We start from the raw sequence: 17,326 nt of genomic DNA on the forward strand, positions 1-17,326 counted from the left end.
ATCAAATCCCTCCCGCCCCCCACTTGTTCTCAGCCATTGCCTGAGAGGGACCACGATGGGGGTATTCACACCTCGTGCCACCTTCCCGTGGCAATAAATTCCACACGCTGTGGGAATACTGCGGTTAACTGCGGTGCGTAAATGATGGAGCACAACCAATACGTATGTGTAATAGAATGTGAAAAAATATGTAAACTTATTTATTTACAGAGGGCCCTCTCCCATGCCATGTTTCACACGCAACTTTGGTAGCTTGTGGCTGGCCATCGAACAAAGATGATCACCGCATCGCGCTTTCAGATACACTTCTACGGCCGTCTGGAACGCTCTTCCTTCCGATACTCGGAAGCCACTGGAGCTATGCGCTTTTAAATCTAGATTGAAAACGAATTTCTTGAGTACTGCCTTTTGTATTTAGTGTGTTGCCCTTCCCCCCCTGCACCTCCGAATAGCACGGTTGGCTACGTACGGTGTGAAAGAAGTTCAACTGCATACATGTCGGCTACGGAGATGTTTGACAATATTACATTTTTGGTCATCCTGTGGGTTTAGTGAAGGGTGTGGCAGACCAGGATTTATTGAGATATCACTCAACAATGATGTTGGCCGTGGCCAGGAATAGAATTCAATTCACCCGGCTTCATGGTGCAGTGCACCAACCACTGTGCCACCGCTCCACCCTGTAAGAAGCTTTTAGAGTTGAACGAAATTTGAGTGAACTTTGTAGATAATGAAGTGTAGCTTGGCTGAAATAACGTCGGAGATGGTTGGGCGGAAAAAAAAGACAGCTAACTCTACTCGTTGTTAAAACCTTCACTTTAAGATTCCCTCTTTCATGTTGTTTTATCAGCTGCCTTCAGTAAAAACATGCCCAGTTTCCCCGCATGGGAAAGGGACTCATTTAAGCGGCAGGGTTGTCCTCTAATTGCACTGGACTAGCCAGCTTGTTGGTTTTACAAGGTTTTTATCCCCATTGGCCGGAACCCTTCCTCTTAAAACATAAAACCCAATCCGTGAATTCCATTTGCCCCGTTTTGTTGAAGCCATTTAGACGCTCGTTAAAGTGCGAGGATGGCCTGCCTGCCCCCCCCCCCTTCTCCAAGGGCTGGCTCAACCCATAAAGTCAGTTTTAAGTGGGCCCACGTGTAAATCATCACCCCCCCCACCACCACTACTGCCGCGGGCGATCCTGTGGCCACAGGGAAGGGCCGTGAGGGCATCAGGGAGCACAGAAAGGTCTCTTAATCCAGGAAAGGAGTCCCAGATTATTCTTTGTGCTTGTCCAGGGAGCGGCTACGAAAATTAGTGTTATCTTTTTTTTCCCTCCCCCCCCCTCGTGTAGAGAATGGCACTCGTGTGTTAAAGCTGTCTGGAAGCTCCTTATGCGTTGCGGTGAAGCGTTATTGGTGAAAAGCAGAGCTTAAGTTTTGTCAGTATTTTCTCGTACACTGATAGACAGGTTTGGAGTGGGGATTTACCGGCGTAATGCACTACCACTTGCGTACACAACCACCCCGTAATATTGTACCCTATATTCCTATAATCCCATGAACATGTTTTTAAAAATCTATATATATAGATGCGTGATGTTACCGTTGTTTTTTCAGTTGAAATAAAGTGAGATGAATGCGTGGTGTGAAAATAATACCCAGAACAAAATGTTTTGGACTGAAATAAAGCACCCAAGTTAATCACTGGGTTAAAGATTATACAGGGTGACCCAAACGTAAGGGCACGTAGGGTTATTTCTTTCGTTTTGACACTGCCATTGAAACATTTTAATTGTTTATCCTTTAAGCAAATATTTAGTGTTTTTTCATTGTTGATGTCTATTTTTCTTCTTTCTGTCAGGTCACCTCGAATCCGGCATTTACAAAACTTATTGATGAATGTTCAAAGTATTAAACCTGTAATCTTTAAAATAGAAAAGGGCCTAAATTAATTTCAAAAGATAATTCATGCCTGCATTAATGTTAATGGGGGTCAGTTTGACATTTGTTGAAATAAATATGCATGTGATTTGTTATCATAAATATAATAACCCTGTGGTCCTGACTTTTGGGCAACCCTGTGTAAGCAAATCTCCCTTGGAACTGTCTCCACATTAAAAATATGTTTTAGTCCATCAGCGTTTTTGCTTTCCAGACGAATATTATTCAGCTGCATTTGATTCAGCAAGTATACTCTGGATCAGTTTCAACCTTCTGGGTCTCATGAGCATTTTCAGATTAATTGTAACAAAATGCTGCTGGTTTACCCAATGATATTGGCAAGAGCACTCCATATAAACCATGACACCCTGTTGAACAAAATAGAAACATTGTATACAGACTCATTGTGTTGAGCATGGTGGCTATAAACATACATCGGCAGAACTCCATTCCGTATGTATCTGTGTAAAAACCACAAAGTCTGTCTAACTTTGTGGAACAAAGTAGATTTTAACTGCTCCTAAATTTAGGCCAAAGAGCCCCCTTGTTGTATACGATGGCTGTGCAGTGTCTGAGCCCATTAGCGGAGCCGGTGGAAATTCCCGGGGCCACTCGCTAATGCGGAAACCAACCCATAATTTATTTGGACAATCCGTGCGTTCCCTCGTAAGGTTTAACGCGCGGTTACCGCAACCAGATTTTGAGAAGGGAAACGCATCAATCTGGTGAGCGGCATTCATTAATTTGTGTTTCGAAAAAACCGAGTCTGCATTTCAGGGCTGCGTTCTTAATGTGTTCTTACGTCGCCAGCGACAATTTAACGTCCAACTGCGAAGCACTTGACTGGGAGCAGAAGTGCCTCTTGCTTCAATCCCAACGAATGCCTGCGGACGTCGAAGAATAAAACCGTCTTTTCCAAGTCTCATTTTAACTTTTCTTTTTTCGCATTTTGTTACGTATGCACGTTTTCTTGAACTTCTTTCGCTCCGTATGTAGCCAACTGTTAATCGGAGGTGCGGTGTAACGGACAACAATTATAGTTTTGAATCAACCAAAAGATGAAAAAAATTACTTCATGGCTACGGTTCAGAAATGAAACGTAACAATTCGATATATCTTCAGATGTTAAGCCTCAAAGAAAACAACGGAGTCTAGCCGCAAAACTATGCAGATCTGGAGATCGGTGTTGGTGAGGTTCGTACTGATCGGTTTCGTGGGCCTTGTAGACCTCTATTCAGCGATAACTTTAGCTTCCCATGAAAATAACTTTGCGTGATTTCCCATTGCCCAGAGGGGGCTGACATTTGTGTACATCCAAGGCTCGACTTCAGACAAATTGTGTGTAATTTCGGTCAGACGTGCTAATAAATTAACACGCAAGTGCTACACATGCATTGCAACAATGCATCTTTACCCTACGCCGTCATTCATCATCGTCTCATGATTTATATTCTGCCTTTCCTAGTCACCAGGGCACGGTGCCCAGGATGGTTCCTGCGGGAATCGCCGTTTCATGGTCTGGAGCTACGTGTTACTTGCGATGCCGAAATCATTCAAAACGAGCCCCCGGGAGATCTAGACAAGAGTGAGTGTACGTCTCTGGCTTCTTGTTTTGTTGCCGACCAAGTGGAAAACATCAGTCGGTGAGCCCAGCTGTCCAAGCCGGGCCCCTCCGCTCACTTCTTACTCAGGCGCGCGCGTTTGCCGTTGCTCAGCGCTGCGTTTGCACGCCACATATTCTCTGATATTTGAAAGACGCTCCGAAAAGTGAGATAGGCCCCCACGCTTGCGCCTGGTAATACACTTCTACAAATCTGCTGTCGCAAAGACGCACACACGCGCACGCGTGCGAGTTTACGCTCCCACAGCTTTGGCCTTCAATTTGCGGGGGGTGTTTGCTAGGTTCGTCTTATAATCCAGAGCATTCGCGACTACAAAACCGCGAATGTAATGCAAAACGACGAGTGGAAAACATTTATTCGGCGGCAGCCAGAGGCCAACGCTTGCTGCTTGCTGCTAGCAGAGCGAGAGCTTCATTAGTGCAATGTTTTAATTGGAGCTCGAAGCTTTTGTTCAGTGGGATATTGTGTGTGTGTGGAGCCTGCTGCTGCTGCTTGCTGCTGTTGCTGCTGCTAAGAGGTGGGCGGGTTGAGATGTGCAGCCAGGGGTTAAGCGGTGCGTTTGGGAAGAGGGGGTGAGGGGGAGGTGTGTTTGTGTGTGTGGTGGTGGCCTCGAAAGTGCACCTGGCCTGGCACAGGCGCCGTGGTAACATCACCGTCACTCCGTTGCGAATGGCGGGTTATTGGTATTGGTGTGGTGGGAGCGGTGGTGTGGTGGGTGGTCAGCCGCTCTCTGAACCCAGCGATACGAGGTTCGATTTCCGCTAACAGCCAACACCAGTGATGATGATCTGAACCGGTCCTGGGCCTCCCCTAGGTCGACTCAGCCACAGAATGAGTATCTGGCGCAGTGTGTAAACCCATGGCCACTTGGACGACAAAGGCGGCCGGGCGTGGTGTTCGTCTGCAGTGGCGGCCCTTCATCGGTGCTACTCGCCAGCAGCACTTGCCCCAACGGTCTGTTTAGGCTACACGGGGGATCTTTGCCTTGTGTGTTGTTGTGGGTGTGCGCGGGTGGGGGTGTTGGTGGTGCTATTGTGCCAGCGGAGGAGAAGGGGTGGTCCTGCTGCTGGTGGGGGGGGGGGGGGGAGTTGGCGGGGGGGGGTTGAGGGGGGGGGTTGGCGGGGGGGGAGTTGGCGGGGGGGGGTTGGGGGGGGTTGGGGGGGGTTGGGGGGGGGGGGTTGGGGGGGGTTGGCGGGGTGGGTTGGCGGGGGGGTTGGCGTGGGGGGGGTTGATGGGGGGGGTTGATGGGGGGGGGGGTTGGTGGGTTGGCGGGGGTTTGTTGGCGGGGGGGGTTTGGGGGGAGTGTTGACGGGGGGGGCAGCGAGCCCGAGTCTCGCGGGAGATGCGCCGTGGAAACAGAGACTCACAAGCGCGTTGAGAGACGGCGAGCAACACAACGCCTCTCTCGTGCCGGCCCGGCGGGTGGCGAGAGTGAAGCCCAGGCGAGTGACCACACAACTCGTGGCTTGGGGCCTCCCGATTAACAAAAAAGAAAACGCTCTCCGAGAGCAAAAATTCGGCAAGCGAGCGGCACGCAAACGTTTCGGATTTCGCCCCTTCTCCCTCCTTTTGCATCTTCGCCTTCGCCTCGGGTCCGCGGGTGGAGAGAGAGAAAGAGAGAGGGGACCCCGCGCGTGGCAGCTGTGGTTGGCTGTGTGGCAGCACCACGGATGAGTCCCACCCCCACCCCCCCCAGCACGCACACACAATGCCGCTGGGCAGGAATGCGGGGGGACCCCCAACCCTGCCCCCCCCCTTGCCCCCCCCACCTCCCAAAAGGTGAAAACCTCGAGCCAAAATGCAATAACGATGTACGTGTGTGTGTGAACTTCTTTCGCACCGTACGTAGCCAACCGTGCTAATCGGAGGTGCCGGGGGGAAGGACAATAAAAACTCAACACCAAAAGCCGTTAAAAAATAAATTCGTTTTCAACATCGGAAGGAAGAACGTTCCAGACGGCCGCGGAAGCGCATCTGAAAGCGCGCGATGCGGTGACCCTCTTTGTTCGATGGCTCAGCCAAAAGCCGCCGCTGCTGCTAGCGAGGGTGCCAACCGGAGTGTTGCGTGATGATGGTTGATGCTGCTCCCTTGACGAGATCAGCGCGAGAGGGTATCGCTGTTCCTTTGTGGGCAAGCAACTTTGTGTGTGACGAGCGCGACCTCGCAGCGTATTCCTTCGGCAACTGGAAGCCAAACGCAGCTCTGCGAGCGGTGAACAAGCAGCGCTCTTGCGAAGTCCCGGCCGAAATACGGGTCCCATGGGGGGGGGGGGGGGGGGGGGGTAAAAATGTCCAGGGCCTCCATGCGCTCCAAATGCGGAATGCACGTTGTTTTGCAGATGGCCACGGCTGGATTTACAGGAGCGAGCAAAGCGTTTTTTCGTTAAATGAAGTTGGTGGAGGGGAGAATGAGAGATTGAAAGAAAAAGAAGAAATCCGAAAGGGGCCCCCTTTAAGCTTGTGTATCGCCGGCTGGCGCGATGCGGGGCTCACGTCGCGCGGAAAGGTTCGCGTGCTGTCGAAAACAGGTGATCGTCGTGAAGTAACTGGCTCTTTCACCGGGCAGGATGAATGCGAGAGAGTTTCTCGCATTTATTTTGGATAACCGTGCAAAGGAGGTGGTGGGGAGGGCCGGGCGGTCGTGGAAATATGCGCGTGTGTTGGGCCCTCTGCTAAGCCCGTGACGAGCACTGCGCTGTGAAAACATTGTCTGAGCCTCCTCCTCCGCCCCATGCACAGAGTGCACAAAAGTAAACAAGCTAATGGATGTGCTTTGTCATACAATTAACTTTGCTCGTCGTGCATTTGTTAGTAATAATAATCGTGATCATACTAACAGTGCTGTTTACCCTTTAAAGCCTCGCCGGGTCTCAAGACTCATTTTCAGGAGGCTCTTGCGAGGAGATGCTTAGCCGATTACAATTGCAACGAGTGTTTGGCGTGTGGGAAGAGACCAGGATACCCAGAGAAAGGCCACGTCTATCGAAGGGGTAGGACTCAAAAACTCCGCACAGCTTTATTCAAGAATCCGTTGCCGCACTTGGGTCTGCTGGCCTCCTTGCTTGCTTTATTCCTCGCGATCTTGTCCCCTTTATCCATCACCATGATCCTCTAGTTTCCCGTGGCGCCCCCATGTAACGTGTTTCGTGCTACTCGTCAGCACGGAAGGAAGGTCGTCAAAGGGCCGCCATCGGACGTCGAGCCATCGACCCCCCCCCCCCCCGGCACGATCGGCAACGCAAACCGCGACGTCTACTTCCGACGTCAACGAAACGTTCAAACGTTGCTCATCAACTCCCGTGTCACGCCAAAAAGATTCATCTCGATTATCATCTTTCCCCGCTGATCTCATCAAGGGGCATAAACCAATTGCGCAAACTCCGGTCGTCCTCGCCGTGGTGGCTGTTGGCTAGCCGTGCGCTTTCAGATGAGCTTCTGCGGCCGTCTGGAACGCTCTTTCTTCTGATATTTTGAAGCGACTGGAGCTATGCACTTTTAAATCTCGATTGAAAACTAATTTCTTTACAACTGCATTTTTTTGTGTTGAGTTTGTCGTCCTTCCCCCGGACGTCCGATGAGCACGGTTGGCTACGTACGGTGCAAAAGAAGTTCAACACACACACTTACATCTTTGCTTCCTTGCCATCCATCTGGCACACACCGATGCTTGTCCAGTGGCAGTTTGACCCTAGCGGGAACCCCCGTTCGTGGCCCGTAACGCGTGGTGACAGCGTTTGCATTGATATGGAAATGCAGTTGAAGTCATCGGTGAAAGTGTCTTCTTCTTGGTCCGACAACCACTGGGGCGAGGAGGAGGGGGGGTGGGTGGTGTGTATCGGCAGCAGCGCTCATCTCTGCCGTCAGCCCTGAACCGGCAGTGAAAATTCCACATTGGTCAAGGTCGAGGGGTCGTCATGGCCAATGCCGTGGATGTTTCCACACCTCGCTGCCGCTTCCTTCCTGCTGCTCGTTCGGCGAGTAAGTGGGGCAAGGCCGACACGCACCCCCCTCCCCCCCCAAGGTTAACCACATCAAGTGGCTGTTATGTTAATTTGGATAATTTAATCCGCGCTCAGATGGAATGGATGTTGATTTTTTTTAACATTGAGAGAGATCGGGGGAGCGTTTGTTGTTGTCCATTTTTATTATGGTCACATTGATGGTTAACTTGGGTCTTCTGTGAGTATTGACCCGGTTTGAAAACTATTTTGTTGATTTCGTCAATCGCTCGAGCCACAGATGTTAACTCCCTCGCCTGGAATGCAGGAGGTCGTGGGTTCGATCCTGACCCTGATGCCTGCTGTATATTTGAAGTTTGCGCGTTCTCTCTGTGGTCGTGTGGATTTTTCTCTGGGTCCTCCGGTTTTTCCCCTCCACATTTAGAATCGATATCATGCGTCCGGAGTATTTGGCTGGTAGGAATTTCCACGTAAAAAGCTACTTTGTTGAGCTATCATTTGTGGCTAGGTCGCTTCTGAAAAACAGCTGTATAGCACAGTGGGCTTTACCTGGTGAAATAAATTAATAGTTGAATAGTAGTGGACGTAAATTGTCTGCAGTTGGTGCTTTAAAAGCAACGCACAATCACAGAACCGCTGGGTGGGATGTTCGTCATCGGTCCAACAGCGGCGAGTCCGTTCGTGTCGCAAGAAAGTGGTGGTATTTTGATTGCGATTGTGAAGTTGCTTATGCGTTTTTATTTCTGTTTGGCGGAGAGGCAGAGAGAGGGAAACGGAGGGGAAGGGAAAAAGGAGGGCTGAGGGCTTTGCCGTTCAGGGCTTCATTCAACGCTGCCCCAAATGCGGAGGGATCAGGTGTACATTCCAAGCCGGAGAGTGTGGTGCTCCACCCACTTTTTTGGCCTCGGTACAAGGCCCCCCCCCGCCTCCATTCCAAGTGCCTGTGAGACTCAGACAAGGGGCTGGGGGAACGCTTGCACGGGAACACCGAGAGAGAGGAAGAAGGCAGAAAGCAGTAGAAATACGGAGAGAAGGGAGAGAGTGAGCGAGCGACGAAACGGTGGCAGAAAGCTCGATAAGGCCGTCGCGGCTCGGGGTAAAAAAAAAATCGAGATGAGCTCGACACCGAAGAGGGGATTGCTTCGAAAATTAGAAAAGCCTCCCGCGGTCGCTCACCCCTTGATGCGAAATGGAACGTTCCGCAGATAATTCTGCACAGATGTGGCTGCTGCGTTGAGACCGGTGCGGTGTTCCCAGGTGCGGGCAGCAGCAGCAGCAGCAGTCACCTCGGGAGCGGTTCACTTTGCCGTCCCCGATTTTTATTTTCCACCGCAAGGAAGGTTAACGCTGCGCGGTTGGAATTCAGCCCCCACCCCCGCCTTCTGCCCCCCCCGTGCCCGAGCCAGACAAAACTTTATGATAATTAGAAATCTTGCAAACTTCCCCCCATTCGTCTAAATCCAGGTGCACAGCGTGCACGATTTTTGTCAGCAGGGTTTCTGTACCCCACCCCCACCACCACGCCGCTGTTTGTGCTCTGTCCAGGGCTCCAACTAAAATATAACAAAAATGTCTTAAGAAATCTTGCAAACGAACCGAGGTGGCAGTGTACAGTGCTGAGAAACCTACAGGGAAATGAAACCAAGCCAGGATTTCTTTTAGTTAAACCATTTGCCACGGTATATATATATATGTGTGTGTGTTTTCCTTCTGATCGGTACCCAGCGGTGGTGCAATGAGCATTGGCGAGAGAATGATCCATTCATCCATCCCCGTTTGTGCTCTTGGTCCTGCTCAGCTTTAACCTTGAAAGTGCACTCGCATTTAAAATGCACCTTTTGAGAAATTCACGTACGGAATGTTTTGCCAGCTAAGTTTAGTCCCCCCCCCCTGTCTGAGCGTGCTGGGTGTGAAGTAATAATCTTTTTTTACAAACACGTGGAGGTGAATTTGAATGTGTCCGCATTTGTTCAGAAACATCTTCTTGGTTCTTTCGGTAAAGTCACGTAGAAGGAAACTAATACAATAATAAAAATCTAAACATAACTAAAATAATTCTCACGACGTTTCGGCCACAACGCAAGCAGCCGTCTTCAGGTGGAGAACAGGTCTGTCTACTTGAACAGGTCTGTCTACTTGACAGACCTGTTCTCCACCTGAAGACGGCTGCTTGCGTTGTGGCCGAAACGTCGTGAGAATTATTTTATTATGTTTTATTTTTATTATTTTATTATTTTCCTTCTACGTGACTTTACCGAAAGAACCAAGAAGATGAATTCCTGCAGTCACGAAAGCTTTAAATGTTCAGAAACAGTTTGGGTTGATAGTTTATGTTATTATATTATTTTACCAGGTTAGGCCCCACTGAAGCTATGAAGCTATTTTTGAGAAGTGACCTGGTCATCACAAATGATAGCTCAAAAAATGGCTTATAAGGTGGAAATTTATAGCAGCCAAATACTCTAAACGCGTGTTTATTTCTCCGTTTGGTTTTAACTGTGTCAAGCGCCTTGAGTGAAGATGCTCTGTAAATATAAAATTAGATCAGTTCCTGATAAAGCTCCCATCAGGCATCATTCCAAACAACAATTGGTAACAGCCCGAAAGCACAATCGGAGAGCCAGTTGTACAAAACAAACGCAAAAACCAACACGCTGCGACACACTGGCACATGCAAACACAACAACAGCAGCATCCATTTGCTACTTAGTGGCGGTGACGTCTCCATAACGCCCGTACCAGGCCAGGTGCGCTTTGAGGCCGTGTGAAGTGTTGAAGGCTCGCTGGCAGGAGGTCACGGGACCAGACCCAGGTGCCATGGGGGTTGGCTGACTGAGATAACTGGCAGATGCACCAGCTGTGCCCGCTCCTGTGCCAACTTTGCTGAATTTTCGCAGCCCGGCGCTGTGCACACACGGACACACTCGCACGTGCAACCTTGCACGTTGATACATACATACGCACAGATGCACAAACGCATAGACGGATTACGGTAATCCCCCTTCGAAGACAGGCACACGGTCTGACCTTCCAGGGGGCCCATTGGCTATGGTTGGAGCCTTCAGCCTCTAAAAACACACCACCACTCACCGTTCAACTCCAATAATACCTGGTGTGTCTTAGCGCCGGATTCTTGTTTTGACGGGCTAATGCTCGAATTTATCATGCGATATGATACCTACCATGAGTCGCGTGTGCTGTTTCGACCAAGCAAGCTTTGTTGTCACACAGTGATTTTATACTCGCGTGCGTGCGCACACACGAACGTGCAAATACACCCAACAGGCACGCGCTGCTAATACAAGCCGTGCCTGTTATTATTATTATAGGTTGCTAGCCACAAGGGTCTCGAGTCTTGTTTCCTGGACCAGAAGGGGGGTCATGAATCAGTATTGGCTGGCCTGGCAGACTCGGGCAGTCGGGAAGCTAGAGCTGAACGGAGCAACGCGCTCCCTGTGCTATTTGCTCGCCGCCAAGAGCCCACGAGCGTGTTTACCATGCGCTTGTCATGTTCACCGGCCAAGGAGAGGATGTCCAACTCTTTGTTGGGGATTCTCAATATCACGTTTATTTGAATGAAGGGGGGTGGGGGGGGGCTGGATAAAGTTGGTCCCCCTTGAACAGACGCTTCTCGAAGTTCAGCGATGTCAACCTGCGCCTGAGCTGATCGCGGTGCAAACGAACGAACGCGCAAAAAAGTAAATGGAACATTGCGGCGTTGTTGTTGTTGTTAGGCCCGTTTCTACGCAACGTGCGTTGGCGTTTGAGAAATGTCTTAATTTTTTAGTTTGGGCCGATCGAATTATGAACGGGTGCTGTTTGTCCTTGCCAGCGTTCATTAGTTCGGCCTCTTGTACGGGTGGGTTTAAATAAATAGTTTTTTTCACGCGAAGAATTAACTTCAACTGAGCTGCGTACAAGAAAGCCCGGTGGCCCAGACTGTTGGGCTCATTTAGGGGAGCAATTGTGGGTCCTCTACCAAGGCAAACGTAGCACGCGCACAAATCCCCGCATAATCTCCGGGCTTGTGAATTCTGAACATTGCACTGCCGGCCAGCAGAGCTTGTGTAAGCTGGTGTCTTGGCACAATGGGCCACTGAGTGGGCCCATTAAGCTTGGTGCCAGCATTTAAATAAAACAGTAATTTAAACATGGAGTTTCTACAAGTCACAAGACCTTGTTTTTTTTTTTACAGCCCTTCGCCAACGCTGAATGCATGCTTTTCGTGTCTTGGGGGGGGTGGGGAGTTGGACCGTACGTCACCTCACTCGTCAGTGCGGGGTTAGTGCAGGGGCCAGTTCAGCTGTGATGGGGTTCATAACTTAGTGCGTTTACCGAGAGCCTTTAAAAACACGTGACAAAAAAATCATGCCCGTCATTATTCCAGATTGATAACCACAGAGGTCTCGAGTCCTGTTTACTGGACACGGCATTGGCTCGGGTGGCAGGTTCAAACAGTCAGAGCCTTACCTACCACTGTGCAGTAAGGCGTAGCCTGTAACAGGCATTTGTAAATGATTAACTATTTTAGCTTTTATTTTACCAGGTAAGGCCCACTGAGCTATACAGATTTCAGAAGCCACCTGGCCACAAACGATAGCTGCACGAAGTGGCTTATCATGTGGAATTCATAGCAGACAAGTACTCTAAAACACACGTTTCTAAATGTGGAGGGGGAAACCGGAGGACCCTGAGAAAAATCCACGCGGCCACGAGGAAAACATGCAAACTACAAATGTACAGGCATCGTCAGGGTCTGGATCGAACCCATGACCTCCTGTGTACCAGGCGAGGTAGTTAACATCTCCTAGCCACCGTGATGATGATGAAAGAGAGACACACACACGCAAACTCCAAATATACAGCAGCAGGCGTCAGGGTCGGGATCTAAACCTCGACCTCCTGTGTACCAGGCGAGGTAGTTAACATCTCCTAGCCACCGTGATGATGATGAAAGAGAGACACACACACGCAAACCCCAAATATACAGCAGGAGGCGTCAGGGTCGGGATCGAAACCATGACCTCCTGTGTACCAGGCGAGGTAGTTAACATCTCCTAGCCACCGTGATGATGATGAAAGAGAGACGCACACACGCAAACTCCAAATATACAGCAGCAGGCGTCAGGGTCGGGATCGAAACCACGACCTCCTGTGTACCAGGCGAGGTAGTTAACATCTCCTAGCCACCGTGATGATGATGAAAGAGAGACACACACACGCAAACCCCAAATATACAGCAGGAGGCGTCAGGGTCGGGATCGAAACCATGACCTCCTGTGTACCAGGCGAGGTAGTTAACATCTCCTAGCCACCGTGATGATGATGAAAGAGAGACGCACACACGCAAACTCCAAATATACAGCAGCAGGCGTCAGGGTCGGGATCGAAACCACGACCTCCTGTGTACCAGGCGAGGTAGTTAACATCTCCTAGCCACCGTGATGATGATGAAAGAGAGACACACACACGGAAACTCCAAATATACAGCAGCAGGCGTCAGGGTGGGATCGAAACCACGACCTCCTGTGTACCAGGCGAGGTAGTTAACATCTCCTAGCCACCGTGATGATGATGAAAGAGAGACACACACACGCAAACCCCAAATATACAGCAGGAGGCGTCAGGGTCGGGATCGAAACCACGACCTCCTGTGTACCAGGCGAGGTAGTTAACATCTCCTAGCCACCGTGATGATGATGAAAGAGAGACACACACACGCAAACTCCAAATATACAGCAACAGGCGTCAGGGTCGGGATCGAAACCACGACCTCCTGTGTACCAGGCGAGGTAGTTAACATCTCCTAGCCACCGTGATGATGATGAAAGAGAGACGCACACACGCAAACTCCAAATATACAGCAGCAGGCGTCAGGGTCGGGATCGAAACCACGACCTCCTGTGTACCAGGAGAGGTAGTTAACATCTCCTAGCCACCGTGATGATGATGAAAGAGAGACACACACACGCAAACTCCAAATATACAGCAGCAGGCGTCAGGGTCGGGATCGAAACCACGACCTCCTGTACACCTGGCGAGGTAGTTAACATCTCCTAGCCACCGTGATGATGATGAAAGAGAGACACACACACGCAAACCCCAAATATACAGCAGCAGGCGTCAGGGTCGGGATCGAAACCACGACCTCCTGTACACCTGGCGAGGTGTACAGGAGGTCGAGGTTAACCCGAGCAAGCGCTGCCGACTGACCACTGTGCAGTAAGGTTTATCCTGACAATGCCTTGATATGAATGCACCCAGCAGTGATTAAACACTCGATGCTCACTGTCCACTTTGTCTTTGCAGAGACCGGTGCCCGTCGAGTGCCGCGCTTGGTGTCGGCGCAGAGTGAACCGGAGCCTCCCTTCGGAGAAGGAAACGGTCGCCTACACCGGCACACAGGGTACGTGCTGCTGTGCAGCGCCCCACACTCGCCGCCTCTCGGAGGCCGCTGCACTGCTGCTCTGAATGGACCTCTGTATTGGGGGGTGGGACAGGCGGGGGGGGGGCACTTATTAGAGGAGCCTCCTCCTCATCCTCGCTCTCCTCCTCACTCTCTCCCTTCACCCTCCTCCCCACTCCCCTCCTCACTCACTCCCCTCCTCACCCTCCTCACCCTCATCCTCACCCTCATCCTCACTCACTCCCCTTCACCCTCCTCCCCACTCCCCTCCTCACCCTCCTCACCCTCGTCTTCGTGGTGGTGCGAGCAGCGTGCGAGCCGTGGACGTGCGGTGGCGATGGTGGCGGCCGCGTGGCTCTGTGCCGGGAGGCTCCCGGGCGCCCCGTGGACGTGCGAGTGGCGCCCGTGGACGTGCGCAAGCTCGTCGACATCGCGTCCGACGCCCTCGTGCTCACCTGGAGGCCCAACCCGAGCGGTGAGCGCCACACGACGACCGAGATGCTCCCGCGTGCGGCCTTTAAGAGGCCCGTCGTGGGCCGCGAGCGCCGTCAGCGAACGGCGTCCTTGCGAAGGGCCAGCCACGGCGCGTGAATGAGCGGTGCGGCCATAAAAACACGCACGGGCCGACTTTGTCTCCCCACCGCCGGTGTTTTACGCGCCGCACCAAGGCACGCGTTCGTGCGAGGCTGAGTCGGCCTAGGGGAGGCCCAGCGCCGGTTCAAATATTCGTCACCGGTGTTGGCAGCGAGTGGCGAATCAAACTCCACGGGTCACCGGGTTCGTAGCGCAGCGCGATAACCGCTGGGCTACCGCTTCCGCCGTGCCCGCATGCCCACGTGGTGGCCGCGTTGTCAGGTCACCCCCGTGGCCCACGCGGTGTTAGGGAAGCCGTCGTTCAGGGGCGTGCTGACAGTCGAGCCGTGCCGTGTGTATACAATGCAACTGTAGACTGGGGCGGACGTTTCGGGCAGCGGCTTTTCGTCGGGATAGGAAGACTTCAGGCCAGAACATTAGCCTGTTATATATATACAGAGGTGGGACAAAGTCATTGTTATGCAAGTCCAAGTCGAGTCTGAAGTCATCAAATTCATGACTCGAGTCTGACTCGAGTCCAAGTCACATGACTCGAGTCCACACCTCAGAGGTGGGACAAAGTCATTGTTATGCAAGTCCAAGTCGAGTCTGAAGTCATCAAATTCATGACTCGAGTCTGACTCGAGTCCAAGTCACATGACTCGAGTCCACACCTCAGAGGTGGGACAAAGTCATTGTTATGCAAGTCCAAGTCGAGTCTGAAGTCATCAAATTCATGACTCGAGTCTGACTCGAGTCCAAGTCACATGACTCGAGTCCACACCTCTGTATATATATATGTGTGTTTGTGTATGTGTCATGAGGTTGTGTTCATCGCAAGAGTTTAAATTTTAATGTAGCTAAATAAATGCATGGGCAGAACTCCGTCCTGTGTCTCCACGTTCACAGAAAAAACACTTTAATGAGTTTATTTAGTAGCAATGCATTTTATTATTTAACTACTATCAGGTCACTATTCATATGCTTATTTAAAAACTGGTCATCAGAAATAAAAAAAAATTGAAATGTGATTTTCATCAGGCCCAAAGTGCAGTCTCCAACTGTCATTATGGGGTGGCGCGGTGGCTAGGAGATGTTAACTACCTCGCCTGGTATACAGGAGGTTGTGTGTTCGACCCCGACCCTCACGACGCCTGTATAATCGAAATTTGCATGTTCTTCCCGTGGTCCCCTGGACTTTTCTCCGGGTCCTCCGGTTTTTCCCTCCACCTTTAGAATCAACACGCGTTCAGAGTATTTGGCTGCTATAAACTTCCACATGATGAGCCACTTCGTTGAGCTGTCATTTGTGGCCCGGTCTCGTCTGAAAAAGAGCTAGAAAGCTCAGTGAGCCTTACCTGGTAAAATATTTTTAGAAAGTTTAATTGTTTCGTAGTTTCAGTTTATCCACCGTCTTTTTGACCTTTCCATTTATGTGCTTTGCAGAAGAGTAAATTGTACAAAATATCACCTTTTATACATTTTCACATTTTCTTTCTGGGTCTCATAAGCGGAGTCAGGCTTGTCAAACAAGTGCTGTTGCATTGCCAGATTGTTAGCGGCAAAAGCACTCCATCCAAACTCTGGGGGTTTCATTTTCTGGCTTCTTCTTTGGGATGTTTGGACGGCACCTCCTGCCCGAGACGAGTTTCTGTGTGGGAGGACACGGGAATTCCCGGAGAAAACCCACGCAATGCAACTTCCGTTTTTACCAACAAAAGGGAACCCAGGCCTCAGTGCTCCCATTCAGCAGAGATAGGTGGTCAAGCACTTTGCTGATGGCTAAGGTGGTAATCTTCCATTGCGTCCTGTCGGTTAATCATTGGCCATCGTCTCTGTCACAGCGGACAGAGTGGCATTCATGTTTCGCGGTTAGGATTTGGGAGAATGCTTAAAGGCACTGACAGACTGGTCGTTGCGAATCGCCAGTCTTGTGTTTTCCATTGCCCCCAAAAGTCACCTAATCACATGTTGTATCCTCTTTAGGGGCAGCCTTGTTGATTAATCTGTGGAGTTATTGTTCGTTGTGATTGGGCACCAGTTGCTATTGCAGCAATCTCACAAAATAATTGTTGTTTCATCTGTGAATTTAAACGTATTTATTATTTCCCTGTTATTGAAATTGGGGGTCCTTAGCACACTGAGCGAGCTATGAACCCAACAATCCGAGTTCCATCCCCCTGCACATCCGTCGTCGTAAGTGAGAGCGATATCCGAACCGGTCCTGGGCCTCCCCTTCTCCGACCCACGTCACCGACCGGCGTGGTGAGAAGTATTGACATGGGACAACGTCTGTGTCCGACGTGGCGTTGGCGGCGGTGGTGGTGGACGGGGAGACTTTCATCCAACATCGTCCCGCACAACATGCGGTACAACCAAACACACATTGGAGAACCGCACGTCAGCGTAACGCACACTTCGGGGCAGTTATTGAAGGCGGACCGGCATCAAAGCCCACGACACACCAGAGCAATTTAGGGCAATCATCGCGGGCATTTTCTTCTCCGGCGAACGCGTTTATCGCCCCAAGCTGCTTGCGTACGGAATCGACAGAATTTGTTTGATTCCTTTTTGAATTCTATCAGAAGCAAAAGTCGGGTAGGGACTCCGGCCGGGGGGCTGTCGACCCCAGATGTTGACGACAGAATCCCAGACTAGCGGAGGTCCATGGAACGGAGAGACACCTCCCCGGGCCTCCCACCACCAGCACCACCACAGGTTGACATGCGAGCAGCAATCAGCCTTAAGGAGCTCACAGGCAGCTGGGAGCAATTGGCAGATAAATAGTGCAGCTGGAAGCCATCCTGGCCCAATGGACAGGAAGTTCTAATGTTT

General features: G+C 50.9%; 2 protein-coding genes across 2 annotated transcripts in view; one reads left to right on the forward strand and one right to left on the reverse strand.

Annotated features, from left to right (window-relative positions):
- Positions 1-17,326, reverse strand: part of CFP (complement factor properdin) — a 261,228-nt gene that overhangs the window by 88,045 nt on the left and 155,857 nt on the right. The window lies entirely within an intron of this gene.
- IL17RD (interleukin 17 receptor D) overlaps positions 1-17,326 on the forward strand; it is a 93,040-nt gene that overhangs the window by 20,058 nt on the left and 55,656 nt on the right. Inside the window, 2 exon segments of the mRNA XM_061551827.1 lie at positions 13,822-13,918; positions 14,229-14,393. Of these exon segments, the coding sequence (XP_061407811.1) occupies positions 13,822-13,918; positions 14,229-14,393 (262 nt within the window).

This window comes from Lethenteron reissneri, chromosome 15 (assembly GCF_015708825.2).
Source record: "Lethenteron reissneri isolate LAM-NWPU_2019-01 chromosome 15, ASM1570882v1, whole genome shotgun sequence".
NCBI lineage: Eukaryota > Metazoa > Chordata > Hyperoartia > Petromyzontiformes > Petromyzontidae > Lethenteron > Lethenteron reissneri.